Below are 16,157 nucleotides of genomic sequence, written 5' to 3'. Positions count from 1 at the left end.
GACAAGTATCTAGAACGACCTAGCATCAATGGTTGGCAAAATACTACGAAATATTTCTAACTTTTTTCTGTCTAGTTGTATTCCGATGCAGTGGTGAATAAATTGGTGCTATCGTTTTCCAAAGTCGGTTAAAATTTTGGTAAACAGTGTAAAAATGAAACAAAAAAAACTGTGAACACTTTTGAACACGATACGCCATGAAACGATAGTTGTGGCGATAGGTCGCAATAGGTCGCTGTTCGGCCGATCTTTGCGAGCACGCTTGCAAGTGACAAAAAAAATAAGATAAAATAGTGCTTTTGAATCGAAAGAGGAGGAAGCAGATTTTTCCAAGCATTATTAACGGTTTTTCTTAATTATGGCTACACCTAAAGTGGACTGGGCGAAATATACCGACGAGCAAGAAAGCCTCGCCTCCAAGGTAACGTAGGAATATTTTCAACTCCGGCATAACCTAAAAACCTTACTTGCTTGACAAAGATATCGCAACAAATTTTATTTTGATACACAGCATCTGTCAATAAACTTTCACAATCAACATTTTTCTCCTGTAAATACTTTTGATACTATTGTCTAATATACAAAATAGTTTCACTCTGGGTATTTGCAAATATTACATTTGAATATTTTTTGTCACTCTGTTCTAAATCCGTATACTCTGCTTATTCTTTCACCAAGTATTGAATTTCTGACCACTAATGTTCACCATGATTCTAAATACCTCAACTAGTAGATAAGCAGGTCCGACGCACAAACTTTAACTAGTATCTAATGACAATCTAGCAGATCAGTTGCCAGGTTCAGTGTCATACGAATATGCAAACTAAAGCAGTAAATGTTAGAGGAACTGGCAACTTTGCTATATGAATAATTAATGAATAATTTTTTTTTCTTGCCAGTTATTTGGAATAAAATACTTTCTTTCTCTTTGTTTTATTTTATACATTACTCTTATTTTTACTTATCATCAAGGTGACAAATTTGGGTATATCTCAACCTACAACACCACCACAAGAAGGAAGCGAATCGTCGAAAAGCGATGAAACTGATGATCAGATATCACCTGCAGAAAAATCATTGCTGCAGAAGATTATCAGAAAAGGGCTAGTTGAGACCACTAAGGATATAGAGATTCAACGAAAAGATCCCACATCCCCTTTGTACAGCATTAAGACCTTCGAAGCACTCCATTTGTTAGTATTGTTTGGTATCAATCTTTTACATGTTGCAGTTGAGAATATGTACTATGTAGTAAAGTTGATCCCTGTCATTAGAGTACGTATTATAGTACATGCCACAACTACCATGTGCAATAGTTATAGTTACATATATGATAACGCAAATAACCGGTAACTTGTGGTTTTTTAGGAAGCCAGCACTCTTGAAAGGAGTTTATGCAATGGGGTTCAATGCGCCTTCAAAAATTCAGGAGACTGCTCTTCCAACCCTACTTGCAGATCCGTAAGTTTCGATAAGAAGCCTAAACATGCAATCTGATTTTTTGATGGTACAAAGAATTGATCAAGTTTTTTATGTGTTTTAGACCACAAAATATGATTGCGCAATCGCAGTCTGGTACCGGAAAGACTGCAGCCTTTGTTTTAGCTATGCTGAGCCGAGTAGACCCCAACAAGGACTATCCCCAAGTTCTTTGTCTATCACCTACGTACGAATTGGCCATTCAAACGGGCGAAGTTGCGGCAAAAATGTCTCAATTTTGTCCAGAAATTAAGCTGAAATATGCTGTTCGAGGAGAAGAAAGTAATTAGGAATTTAATATATTCTCTTTTCAACTTGGTCACTGACTCTGCTAGTTACATCAAATCTATGAATTTTCATTTCAGTTGCTCGAGGATCGAAAATCACTAACCATATAATAATTGGAACTCCAGGAAAAGTTCTGGATTGGGCTATAAAGTTCAGATTTTTTGATCTGAGAAAAATCTCGGTCTTTGTTTTGGATGAGGCAGATGTAATGATTGCCACTCAAGGACACCAGGATCAGTGCATACGGATCCACAAGTAAGATCACAAGCCAAACCTGAAAGACATTTCTTCTATTATTTTGACCAAGTGCAATAGCGTCATAGCAGAATTCTCTCTCATATATTTCAGAATGTTGCCTCGTACTTGTCAGATGATGTTTTTTTCTGCAACGTATGAAACGGCAGTGATGGAATTTGCTGAGATAATCGTGAGCAATCCGTTGATAATACGTTTGCTAAAAGAGGAGGAAAGTTTGGAGAACATCAAACAGTACTACGTCAAGTGCAAGAACATGGATGAAAAGTACACAGCTATCACCAATATTTATGGCGTGATCACCATTGGACAAGCTATCATTTTCTGTCATGTAAATACATTGTGCACACAATTGCATTTTACTTTTTTTTACTTTAGTTTCGTACTATCTTTTCTAATCATGTTCCTCTTTTATCAAGAAATTTCTGACTCGTCAGTTAAGTCCAGCTCAGACATCCTATATAAATATTCTCAAATTGAAATATATACTTATATAACATTGTATTTTATACAGACAAGAAAAACAGCCAGCTGGCTAGCAGAAAAGATGAGCAAAGACGGTCACGCTGTGGCAGTTTTATCTGGTGACCTGACCGTCGAGCAACGCATTGCTGTTTTAGACAGATTTCGAGCAGGTCTTGAAAAGGTCTTAATTACCACAAATGTCTTGGCTCGAGGTAAGAGAATAGAACCGCCCGTTTAGTCATCATATCGCTTTTGAGTTCGGCAAGACTTTGTTTCATGTGAGTAACCGGTTTTCAATGTTCAGGAATTGATGTCGAGCAAGTAACAATCGTTGTGAACTTCGACCTGCCAGTTGACCAAGAACGGCAAGCAGATTGTGCAACTTATCTGCACAGGATCGGGCGAACGGGCAGATTTGGAAAATCTGGTATCGCTATCAATCTAGTCGATTCATCGCATGCGATGCAAGTCTGTCAAGATATAGAAAAACATTTCGGGAAGAAGATACACTATCTCGATGCAGAAGATGCGGAGGAGATTGAAAAAATCGGCGCATAAAATATAGAATTAGTATATACGGTATAATAGATCATAAATGTTATCCTACTTGAAAGACTATGGTCGAAACTTTTACACTTTGATATCAGGACTGTACTTTGTTATAAGTTGAGATTATTGAATGATGACGTATGTTTCAATTTTACCATTATAACAAAACTATCGGTTACAAAAGATTTTCTACACGGTAAATATTTACGATACGGCGATGTAACATTTCGGGCAACGTTTAGTTTTGTGATAAGTTAGTTACACTATAATTCTAACAGCCGATTCAGTTGGGTGTGTGATATGTTGTGCGATACGAATAATATAGGTGTATTGCACATACGTACGGAACATTACGTTTATACTATTTATTTTTTTTTCATGTTATTACCTGATGTGATAAAACTTTTAAAAAGAGCTGTGCTCTGGAATTATAGTTTTGTACAATTTATTCCAGCTTTACCATGTCGGATCTTGCAAGCGGTATCATAAATTTATTTACATGGAGTGTGAATTCTGAATAAATGAATAAAGATATGTTTCGTAAAAAATGTGTACTCATGTGTTTTTTGAACAACAAGTCAGATACGATGATCAATGGGTTCACTACCTGCAAGTAGATTCCGATCAAGTTTGATAGCACTAACGATTTCTAAGTTTCACGTCGGAATTCGGAATGCAATAGATTCATATTCACTGTACCACACGTTTACGTGGATACGCAAATTAGCGACGGTAATTTCTCGCGGAAACGTCACTCCGTTGGCGGAAAAAATAGCTGATGAAAACGGGTGCTGACGCAACGGCAAAATGACGCGTGTCGAGTCCCACGTGGTGAGATCAATTGATCCTACAATCGATTGATTACATTTTTATTCAAATAATTTGGAAAACTAGCATTGTCGATTAAATATACGAAAATACATAGAAAATGAAGAAGCGAAATGAAGCAGCTAAAGGTGTATTCATACTGCGCGTAATCGATTCCTCTCGCAAAATTACTTCGATACAATGCAGGCAAGTATTGCGGCTGAATTTAGACCGAAAAAATCCAAAGGGATTTGTAGTCTTCCTTTATTACGATTTGCTGAGCTCGAAAACTTTTTGCCTCGGAATCGTTTGACAGGACTCTAGGCTATTTCCACTAATTCGACCCTCAGGAATACGAAAGAGACATCAAAAAGAGCGTGGCACCAACAGCAGAGAAATGACGATGAAAATCTTCAGTTTTTGGCTGTAACTTTTGATGCGTTGCTCGCAGCGTATTGGGACTGCGCTCAATCGATTTCTCTCCCAAAATTACGTCGGAATAGTGCCTCAAAGAATTGATTGCAGCACTTTTCGGAATCGTCGAAATTTTCGCCAAAAATCCAAAGGGGTTAGCCTTACTTTTTTGATCATTTTCGGAGCCAAAAATTTCTCGTCTCGGAATCGATTTGAATGACCATCTCTAGGGTAATTGGACCCCCAGGAACTCAGAAAACACATGAAAAAGAGCGTCGGACCAACAGGAGAGAAATGACGATGAAAATCTGCAGTTTTTCGGCTGTGACTTTTGATGCGTTGCTCGCAGCGTATTGGGATTGCGCTCAATCGATTTCTCTCCAAAAATTACGTCGGAATAGTGCCTCAAAGAATTGATTGCAGCACTTTTCGGAATCGTCGAAATTTTCGCCAAAAATCCAAAGGGGTTAGCCTTACTTTTCTGGTCATTTTCGGAGCTGAAAATTTTTCGTCTCGGAATCGATTTGTATGACCATCTCTAGGGTAATTGGACCCCCAGGAACTCAGGAAACACATAAAAAAGAGCGTCGGACCAACAGGAGAGAAATGACGGTGAAAATCTGCAGTTTTTCGGCTGTAACTTTTGATGCGTTGCTCGCAGCGTATTAGGACTGCGCTCAATCGATTTCTCTCGCAAAATTACGTCGGAATAGTGCCTCAAAGAATTGATTGCAGCACTTTTCGGAATCGTCGAACTTTTCGCCAAAAATCCAAAGGGGTTAGCCTTACTTTTTTGGTAATTTTCGGAGCCAAAAATTTTTCGTTCCGGAATCGATTTGTATGACCATCCCTAGGGTAATTGGACCCCCAGGAACTCAGAAAAAACATGAAAAAGAGCGTCGGACCAACAGGAGAGAAATGACGATGAAAATCTTCAGTTTTTCAGCTGTAACTTTTGATGCGTTGCTCGCAGCGTATTGGGACTGCGCTCAATCGATTTCTCTCGCAAAATTACGTCGGAATAGTGCCTCAAAGAATTGATTGCAGCACTTTTCGGAATCGTCGAACTTTTCGCCAAAAATCCAAAGGGGTTAGCCTTACTTTTTTGGTAATTTTCGGAGCCAAAAATTTTTCGTTCCGGAATCGATTTGTATGACCATCCCTAGGGTAATTGGACCCCCAGGAACTCAGAAAAAACATGAAAAAGAGCGTCGGACCAACAGGAGAGAAATGACGATGAAAATCTTCAGTTTTTCAGCTGTAACTTTTGATGCGTTGCTCGCAGCGTATTGGGACTGCGCTCAATCGATTTCTCTCGCAAAATTACGTCGGAATAGTGCCTCAAAGAATTGATTGCAGCACTTTTCGGAATCGTCGAAATTTTCGCCAAAAATCCAAAGGGGTTAGCCTTACTGTTTTGGTCATTTTCGGAGCCAAAAATTTTCTGTCTCGGAATCGATTTGTATGACCATCACTAGGGTAATTGGACCCCCAGGAACTCAGAAAACACATGAAAAAGAGCGTCGGACCCACAGGAGAGAAATGACGATGAAAATTTTCAGTTTTTTGGGTGTAACTTTTGATGCGTTGCTCGCAGCGTATTGGGACTGCGCTCAATCGATTTCTCTCGAAAAATTACGTCGGAATAGTGCCTCAAAGAATTGATTGTAGCACTTTTCGAAATCGTCGAAATTTTCGCCAAAAATCCAAAGGGGTTAGCCTCACTTTTTTGGTCATTTTCGGAGCCAAAAATTTTTCGTCTCGGAATCGATTTGTGTGACCATCTCTAGGGTTATTGGACCCCCAGGAACTCAGAAAAAACATGAAAAAGAGCGTCGGACCAACAGGAGAGAAATGACGATGAAAATCTTCAGTTTTTCAGCTGTAACTTTTGATGCGTTGCTCGCAGCGTATTGGGACTGCGCTCAATCGATTTCTCTCGCAAAATTACGTCGGAATAGTGCCTCAAAGAATTGATTGCAGCACTTTTCGGAATCGTCGAACTTTTCGCTAAAAATCCAAAGGGGTTAGCCTTACTTTTTTGGTCATTTTCGGAGTCAAAAATTTTTCGTTTTGGAATCGATTTGTATGACCATCCCTAGGGTAATTGGACCCCCAGGAACTCAGAAAACACATGAAAAAGAGCGTCGGACCCACAGGAGAGAAATGACGATGAAAATCTTCAGTTTTTTGGCTGTAACTTTTGATGCGTTGCTCGCAGCGTATTGGGACTGCGCTCAATCGATTTCTCTCCCAAAATTACGTCGGATTAGTGCCTCAAAGAATTGATTGCAGCACTTTTCGGAATCGTCGAAATTTTCGCCAAAAATCCAAAGGGGTTAGCCTCACTTTTTTGGTCATTTTCGGAGCCAAAAATTTTTCGTTTCGGAATCGATTTGTATGACCATCCCTAGGGTAATTGGACCCCCAGGAACTCAGAAAAAACATGAAAAAGAGCGTCGGACCAACAGGAGAGAAATGACGATGAAAATCTTCAGTTTTTCAGCTGTAACTTTTGATGCGTTGCTCGCAGCGTATTGGGACTGCGCTCAATCGATTTCTCTCGCAAAATTACGTCGGAATAGTGCCTCAAAGAATTGATTGTAGCACTTTTCGGAATCGTCGAAATTTTCGCCAAAAATCCAAAGGGGTTAGCCTCACTTTTTTGGTCATTTTCGGAGCTTAAAATTTTCTGTCTCGGAATCGATTTGTATGACCATCTCTAGGGTAATTGGACCCCCAGGAACTCAAAAAAAAACAAGAAAAAGAGCGTCGGACCCACAGGAGAGAAATGACGATGAAAATCTTCAGTTTTTTGGCTGTAACTTTTGATGCGTTGCTCGCAGCGTATTGGGACTGCGCTCAATCGATTTCTCTCGCAAAATTACGTCGGAATAGTGCCTCAAAGAATTGATTGCAGCACTTTTCGGAATCGTCGAAATTTTCGCCAAAAATCCAAAGGGGTTAGCCTTACTGTTTTGGTCATTTTCGGAGCCAAAAATTTTCTGTCTCGGAATCGATTTGTATGACCATCACTAGGGTAATTGGACCCCCAGGAACTCAGAAAACACATGAAAAAGAGCGTCGGACCCACAGGAGAGAAATGACGATGAAAATTTTCAGTTTTTTGGGTGTAACTTTTGATGCGTTGCTCGCAGCGTATTGGGACTGCGCTCAATCGATTTCTCTCGAAAAATTACGTCGGAATAGTGCCTCAAAGAATTGATTGTAGCACTTTTCGAAATCGTCGAAATTTTCGCCAAAAATCCAAAGGGGTTAGCCTCACTTTTTTGGTCATTTTCGGAGCCAAAAATTTTTCGTCTCGGAATCGATTTGTGTGACCATCTCTAGGGTTATTGGACCCCCAGGAACTCAGAAAAAACATGAAAAAGAGCGTCGGACCAACAGGAGAGAAATGACGATGAAAATCTTCAGTTTTTCAGCTGTAACTTTTGATGCGTTGCTCGCAGCGTATTGGGACTGCGCTCAATCGATTTCTCTCGCAAAATTACGTCGGAATAGTGCCTCAAAGAATTGATTGCAGCACTTTTCGGAATCGTCGAACTTTTCGCCAAAAATCCAAAGGGGTTAGCCTTACTTTTTTGGTCATTTTCGGAGCCAAAAATTTTTCGTTTTGGAATCGATTTGTATGACCATCTCTAGGGTAATTGGACCCCCAGGAACTCAAAAAAAAACAAGAAAAAGAGCGTCGGACCCACAGGAGAGAAATGACGATGAAAATCTTCAGTTTTTTGGCTGTAACTTTTGATGCGTTGCTCGCAGCGTATTGGGACTGCGCTCAATCGATTTCTCTCGCAAAATTACGTCGGAATAGTGCCTCAAAGAATTGATTGTAGCACTTTTCGAAATCGTCGAAATTTTCGCCAAAAATCCAAAGGGGTTAGCCTCACTTTTTTGGTCATTTTCGGAGCCAAAAATTTTTCGTCTCGGAATCGATTTGTGTGACCATCTCTAGGGTTATTGGACCCCCAGGAACTCAGAAAAAACATGAAAAAGAGCTTCGGACCAACAGGAGAGAAATGACGATGAAAATCTTCAGTTTTTCAGCTGTAACTTTTGATGCGTTGCTCGCAGCGTATTGGGACTGCGCTCAATCGATTTCTCTCGCAAAATTACGTCGGAATAGTGCCTCAAAGAATTGATTGCAGCACTTTTCGGAATCGTCGAACTTTTCGCTAAAAATCCAAAGGGGTTAGCCTTACTTTTTTGGTCATTTTCGGAGTCAAAAATTTTTCGTTTTGGAATCGATTTGTATGACCATCCCTAGGGTAATTGGACCCCCAGGAACTCAGAAAACACATGAAAAAGAGCGTCGGACCCACAGGAGAGAAATGACGATGAAAATCTTCAGTTTTTTGGCTGTAACTTTTGATGCGTTGCTCGCAGCGTATTGGGACTGCGCTCAATCGATTTCTCTCCCAAAATTACGTCGGATTAGTGCCTCAAAGAATTGATTGCAGCACTTTTCGGAATCGTCGAAATTTTCGCCAAAAATCCAAAGGGGTTAGCCTCACTTTTTTGGTCATTTTCGGAGCCAAAAATTTTTCGTTTCGGAATCGATTTGTATGACCATCCCTAGGGTAATTGGACCCCCAGGAACTCAGAAAACACATGAAAAAGAGCGTCGGACCCACAGGAGAGAAATGACGATGAAAATCTTCATTTTTTTGGCTGTAACTTTTGATGCGTTGCTCGCAGCGTATTGGGACTGCGCTCAATCGATTTCTCTCGCAAAATTACGTCGGAATAGTGCCTCAAAGAATTGATTGTAGCACTTTTCGAAATCGTCGAAATTTTCGCCAAAAATCCAAAGGGGTTAGCCTTACTTTTTTGGTCATTTTCGGAGCTAAAAATTTTTTGTTTCGGAATCGATTTGTATGACTATCTCTAGGGTAATTGGACCCCCAGGAACTCAGAAAACTCATGAAAAAGAGCGTCGGACCAACAGGAGAGAAATGACGATGAAAATCTGCAGTTTTTCGGCTGTAACTCTCGATGCGTTGCTCGCAGCGTATTGGGACTGCGCCCAATCGATTTCTCTCGCAAAATTACGTCGGAGTAGTGCCTCAAAGAATTGATTGCATTATTTTTTAAAGTCTACCATATCTTCACCGAAAATACAAAAGGGTTAGCCTGATTTTTTATTTGGTTAAAAATCGCTTGTCCGGCAATCGATCTGTACTACCTGTTCTTGACTAATCGGAACGCAAAAAATCCATAAAACAGAGCCTATAACCAACAGCAGAGGAATTCACGAACGAAACTTTACTTCAATAAGGAAGGAATGAGAACATCATTGTTAAATTGACAATGACACGATTTTCTTTATTCGTTGTATGTAAGGTGTGTTTCAGTATTGATGACAGATACGCATCAACAATGCAATGTAGTGGTTATTACTTGATTATTTTATTATATATTACTTACAAACATTTACAAATGTAACAAGTCAATTCATATTTGGCGTATATGATAGTCGGAAAAAATTACAATGCATATAATGATTATTAATTATACGATAGAAAGAAAAAATCAATTCGAATATGAACAACATAAGGGGAAAGAAAAAACTTCTCTGTTCATTACATAACGTTTAATTGCTTATTAATATTTAGCTAATTACTTGAAACTCACAAATTCATGTGAATACCTACACTGATCTTCCGATAGCCGGATGTCTCTGTATAAATTGTTTACCAATAAATAAACGGAATATAATTAAATATAATGGTTGGGTATTAGCCCTGTTTCGAGGAGCAAACAGGCCTGCACCAGAAATTATCTTTGTACAAGGTAAATATCAATGAATAACAAGTTTCTAAATTGAAATATTTTACAATTTTCATACAGAGAACCAAATTACCTATATTATACATATTAATACGCCGGATTTGTTCATAAATATTTGTTACAACTGCAGTCAACTTCTTCAAGTTGATGATTATGTTATCAACGATCTTAACGATTGAACGTCGATTGATACAGAGGGAAATTTGTGATAACGACGAATAACGATCATAGAAACATGAAACATAAAATGTTCAGCTATGATTCTCAAAGTAAGAATTATTATTATTGTGCATTAGGTATAGGCCTTTCAAATCAAATGAATCTTGCTATGCTTGTACATACGTATAATACGATATTATAAGTTCAGTGACGGTGTTTGATTATTCAAAAGGAAATAAGTTCAATGTTCTGCCAATGTCAAATACAAATCAATTGTAAATAATATAAGTCTCGGGACTTGGACAGCTTTGGATTCTGTCCTTTGTTCGATTCATCGTCATTTAAGCTCAAGAGCTTTTGCGTTGCTCAGGATTTATAATGGCAAATACGTATTGTACGTATAATAATTTGACAATTCCATGTAACGAAATCGAAGTGATTAACATTGCTAATAGTATTATAAATGCAAAAAATTAATAACGGGTGCAACAAATACTTCAAATCGTTAAAGGATGTTTAAAAATGTAAAATATGAATTTTCATTCGAATTAAACTTCTTACCTAAAAACGTTTTTAAATTCTGTAACCATCAGTATACTTGATTATATATATTATCATGCGATTCATTGCATGTAATTAAAATGGCCTTTGAGAATTGAGCTAAAAATTTGTCTACATATATTTCTTATCAGGTTTTTTTTTTTTGTTTTTTTTTTGCGTGTGTGTGTGTGTGTGTGTTTGTTTTTTTTACGTTTTTTTCAATCAATTTTTCTTTTATTTTGCTAAAAATGAATTACGAGTAATTAATTGTTCTATGAAAATTTCATTCATATACATATGTGTGTGTTTTTTTTTTTTTTTCTTTTTTTTTTCTTTATTAATGTATAATACAAATTAGTGCATTCAACGACAGTTAATAATTCTGTATATTCATGATACGTGATACTTGCGACTTCGCGGTGTGAAACTCCGATGTATACACAGTATAACTATACTTAATTCCCGGAAATGACGAAAGTTCATCCGGGCAATCCGCTGCAGAGTTCACACACACATATATTAATTCGTTATTAAACATACATAATCAATAAATTCGACGAGCGATCTCAATCATACATACGTGTAGGGTAATTATATATTATTATAATACTTGCTGCGTTTCGGTTGTTACTTTTATTGAGCAAATGCAGTTTGCCTATTATACGCAATTTATTGTTTGACGCTTGCAGGATGACTCAATATGAATTATAGATATCGTGTGATCGATCATGGTTTGTAATAGAAGTGTACGTGCTGGATGACAAATGGTACTCAAGTCTAGCAATTGAAGAAAAAAAAAAAAAAAATATACATATATATATATATATATATATATATAAAAGAAACAGAAAAGAAAAAATAAATTATACGTATACAATATTATTATTGTTTAAAAAGTATTTACAAGCTTTACTAGCCATGACAAAACCATCATGAATAAATTGTTAGTTACTTATCCCACGTGTTCGTACAATTTCCATGCCCCATTCAACGTTTGACAACTGTTATTAAAACGAAGACAACGCCTATCTTTATATTACGGTACAGTTAAAGCTAAATTTTCACTTTCTTTACTCATCCAATTTATTTCTTAGCTAGGAAAATTTTCTTCTTTATTGCCTTTTGAGTAGATCCAACAGCATTAGTAATTAAGCTCATCGCCAACATACTTGGGTGTAGACAACGTTATTAAATAGTTGGAATTGATGTCCTTGATGATGCATTCTTTCTCAGAGTTCTTCTGTTGCGTAAGATAGATTTTCACCTCCAGGTGTAATAATTGGCCAGGTGAATTTTACTGATATAATTTTCCGTAGAAACGCTGAGAAAGATTTTATACTATCTGTGTGTATACAATATAAGTTCGGTTTGGCAAAATTTTCCTCAAACGACGCATCCACAACGGTTTTCACGTAGTAGTCGTAAGTCTTTTAAAACAATCAATAAACCACAAGTGAATAATATATTTAATTTACATGAAAAATGCATTTGTAAACCTAAAGCGCGCTCAGTCATCAATTTTAATATGTAAATGTATATTATAAAGTCGCGATTTTGACATTGTAATCTATATAAGTATATATGTATAATTTGTTTTTATATCATATTTATAATATTTATCTTAATTGTCCTTAATTTATTATAATTATCTTCTCTATAACATAATAAAAAAAAAAAAAAATCGCGAAAGAATCAGCAGTTTGTGATAACAGCTATAGAAGACCTTCGATAAAGAAAAGAACAAAATTAAAACAGTAATATAGAATAATATTCTTGGCACAATAGGACTAACAAATGACAGGAAATATAATTGAGTGTATATGTTTTTCATAAAACTGCTAAATAATTCTTTTCGATACATCGAAAGTGTGGTGTGTATAGATTTATAGGTATATATAATATATATATATGCCTATTGCGAGTTCACTGATCTATACTTGTTTTTTATTACCTAAATAAATATTTTTTTCAAGTATTACCTAACCGTGGATCAATTTTTTTTCGTTTCTCTTTCATTTTCTTCTCTCGAATTTACTCAAGTCAGTGGTTTTACTTTATCAAATATCTTTTCATTTTTTTTCTTCTTTTTCAATAACTTTTAATAAATGTATAGAGTAATAATTGTAAACTTTTAATAAAATCTGTATATGTTTTTTTCTCTCATATTTTTTTTTCTTTTACTCCTACTCAAGTGAGACTGTTGTTGAAATTAAATTTTGACTGTAGACAAAGTTTTTTTCTGTTCTTTTAAATGTTTCTCATTATCTCGCGGCTCAGGTTGCGCAGTTGTTACTTTTATACATTAACAAATACAATGAAGTCATTAAGTATTAGCAACTTGTAAATGTTCGATCCTTAATCTTAAATCATAATTAAGAAATGTACGAAAATTATACGCGGTTACGAGATTTGTTGCAATTTTTATTCATTTAGAGGCTGAACAAAGTGTAATCTTTTTTTTGATGCATCAGTGTGAAGAGTAAGTCCATTCTCGCATTAGCGTCTGGAGGGAAATATTCTTGTAAGTATCCTCGTTGATATTAAGACACGGTATTACGAACTCATGTGGGTTAATTTTTTAAAAGAATTAACTTGTTAATACGAAATACGTTCTTTTCTGTTTATGACATATATTGTATTATATGTACCTAATAATATAACAGCCAAAACCGAGCAATATCTCTTTGCGATGGTTTACACTAAACACCTTACGTTTTTTTTTTTTTCATTCTTTTTCTTCTTCTTTTAAATTCGTTATTTAGAGTTACGATTACTGTGTATATTAAATATTTCTAACTTGTTTCAATTTCATTACCAAGCATGATCTGCTAATTTCTAGGGTATTATAGAATTCTTGTGTATAACGTATGTGCTTTTATTATTTACGTGAGGAGTGTTTTACATCATTAACATCAATATCAATTTGATATCGGAAATATTTTATCGCGTATTTCAACGTGTTGGCTCATTATATATGTATAATATAATATATATATGTATATATTTATATATCATTGCATCAATTCCAAATCTTGAATCTCAATATCCAGTCATCTCTTTCAATTTTAATAATACTTCGCAATATCAGCTCGATCGCTCTGTAATGTATACGCTTATTTCGTTTTATATATTTAAAATACTCGTGCACAATTTCAATGTTTTATATATATGTATACTAGTAATAAAAATCGCAAATCGATCATTTGGCATTCACCAAACTGTCAATATAATATTGCCTCATTCATTTCCACTCGAATTTTCACACATAAGTTTTACGCTTCATTGTCAGTTTGAACAGCATACAACGATATTTCTCAACAGCGCGATGCCAACGTAATAAGCACATGAGATATTTACATGTAAGTAAAAAATCAACTAATCATCGTTCCATAAATTTGAAAATTTACCTTCATGTACCACAGTGTTCTGAATTAAAACCTTGGCACGGTAATATATTCAGTCATTGCTTCCGCGGTACGGTTACCTGACGAAGATAACGGATACAGAGCGTTCAAGTTATCAATTTTCACCATTTCACATCACCATGTCAAAGAATATCTGAGATAAGAGTGCAGATTACGCTGCCATTATTTCACCGCTCAAGACACTTGGAACCCAGTGTTGAGAAATAGTTTCAACCGATATTTAGAACACGTATACATATTCCACGTACGTGTACATAAATACATATATATATATATATATATATATATAAATTTATATAAATAAATAAATAAGGACAACCATACACTACAAAGTTGTTTTCCTTAAGAGATAAACTCAATATTATCAGCGCGATGAGAGAATTATTTCGTATTGAAAAATGTCCTCATGACGTCAGAGACTGGTTGTCGGCGCCATTTTATCACCACATAACCTAAGTATTTCATTTTAATAGAGGCAAATGGTAATTCTTGGGTTTTCAAATTACTCGTGTCACATAAATTAATGAAACATAATGAATAATATACCTGCTGAAAAAACACGGTTAATGGTCAGCTGTCAGCCTGGTTACATTAGTTTGATTTTTTTCCACCAGATGACGCATTGCAAAGTGACAATCCCAGTAGCGACGTTAACTCGCAGCTGCTCCTCCCGAGAATATACATTCAAGACTTTTTTCGAACGGTAATATCATATTTCTCGGTCACAGAATGTCCGTCTCGTAAATCTTATTCGTTGTTGTCTGATTGGCAGATGCATTCGGTGCCGGAGCGGTGCTCAATTCTGGTCTGGTCGCCAGACTGGTTAGCGAGCCAGAACTGGCCGTGCTTAATCCAAGACCCATCTTAGCTAACAGATTACTTTCAGAGCCAGTTTTCTTGAGAAGATCAGGCGGCGCTGGTGGGACCGTCGTTAATCCTGATGCGTTTCTCTGCAGCTGTTGGAGCCTGGCGTACTGTTCCTGAAGCGCTTTTTGTTTTCTAAGGAGCTCTTGATGGCGTTGTTCCAACTGTTCCTGCCGCCCCTTTTTGTTCTGCAGACCCTCCTGGGAATTAATACTTTCGCAAGAGCTGGAATTGCTCGCTGATAATATGTTGTTGGGTGCCATTGGCGGAGGCTGTTCAACTTCATTCGCATTCGAGGGCAACGCCATGGGTGGTTTCCCGCTTTCCTTCAAGTTGCCCCGTCCTCTGCGCAATGTACCTGTAGGATTTCTCGGTGGTAGTTGAGGACTCGTCGGACTTGCCAAAGGGGATCTGGAACTCGTCCTCGGCGGTGGGGGTGGAGGAACTCGTCTCGCTGTAGCCAGCTGAAGTAATTCGGCGTTTCTTTCCGGTACTGGGGGCTTCTGTGGGGGTGGCATCGAGCTGTCGGATACTTGCAGCCTCGCTATGGGTGGAGAAGTATCCGTGTCGGAGCTGGAAGGATAGGAGTGCAGCCTCCTGAGGGTACTCGTGTGTCCAGGGGTTGTAGCGATGGATAAATTCGTCGATGAATCTATGCTGCCTTTCCTACCGATGTCCGACATGCTGGGGGTGTGGCTCATCTGCGACATCTGGCTCGTCGATCGTCCAATATCGGTTAAATTTGGGGTATAGCCGATGCTGGACGTTTGACTGAGCTGCGACGCGGGCCTCGAAAATGTCTGGAGTTCATCTAGCAGAGCGTCGAGTGCGTTCTCCGGACGCTGCTGATAGGAGGCGGATGAGTCGAGAGCGTTGGACCCTCCCCCGACGACGCCCGCTGCCCCCATGACAGTGCGCTCCGCTGGCGTAGGGGTAGTTGTCTGTTTTACAAAAATCCAAAAAGTTTTCCAATTTTTTCATACAAAAACTTGTTGTAACGATAAATCTGCATTAGCCTTCATTTTATTTCATCAATTTTATTTACCATCGTTAGAGGCAAAACATTTCAACATTTTATCAGGTTCGTTATACGTATCGATA

The 16,157-nt window shown here is 37.4% G+C and overlaps 2 protein-coding genes across 15 annotated transcripts in view; one reads left to right on the top strand and one right to left on the bottom strand.

Annotated features, from left to right (window-relative positions):
* Positions 1 to 172: 172 nt before the first annotated feature.
* On the top strand, positions 173 to 3,584 carry LOC124409195 (DEAD-box helicase Dbp80). Its single transcript, XM_046886649.1, has 8 exons — positions 173 to 421; positions 973 to 1,193; positions 1,369 to 1,461; positions 1,544 to 1,761; positions 1,845 to 2,024; positions 2,118 to 2,353; positions 2,537 to 2,699; positions 2,792 to 3,584. Exons 1-8 carry the CDS (start codon positions 359 to 361, stop codon positions 3,043 to 3,045), a joined length of 1,428 nt encoding a protein of 475 aa, XP_046742605.1. The 5' UTR covers positions 173 to 358; the 3' UTR covers positions 3,046 to 3,584.
* A 10,949-nt stretch (positions 3,585 to 14,533) lies between these two features.
* LOC124409190 (serine/arginine repetitive matrix protein 2) overlaps positions 14,534 to 16,157 on the bottom strand; it is a 153,875-nt gene continuing 152,251 nt past the window's right edge. For 12 of the 14 annotated variants that reach the window (XM_046886628.1, XM_046886627.1, XM_046886634.1 and 9 more), the window contains 2 exons: positions 14,836 to 15,997; positions 14,534 to 14,584 (listed from right to left, as the gene is read on the bottom strand). In XM_046886628.1, the coding sequence (XP_046742584.1) occupies positions 14,915 to 15,997 (1,083 nt within the window). In that variant the 3' untranslated portion in view covers positions 14,534 to 14,584; positions 14,836 to 14,914. Of the gene's footprint in view, positions 14,585 to 14,835; positions 15,998 to 16,157 lie in introns of those variants that run through there. The other 2 variants (XM_046886640.1, XM_046886641.1) reach the window with 2 other exon arrangements.

This window comes from Diprion similis, chromosome 8 (genome assembly GCF_021155765.1).
Source record: "Diprion similis isolate iyDipSimi1 chromosome 8, iyDipSimi1.1, whole genome shotgun sequence".
NCBI lineage: Eukaryota > Metazoa > Arthropoda > Insecta > Hymenoptera > Diprionidae > Diprion > Diprion similis.
Note: the sequence above shows the minus strand (reverse complement) of the source record. Positions and strands in the feature narration are given on the sequence as shown.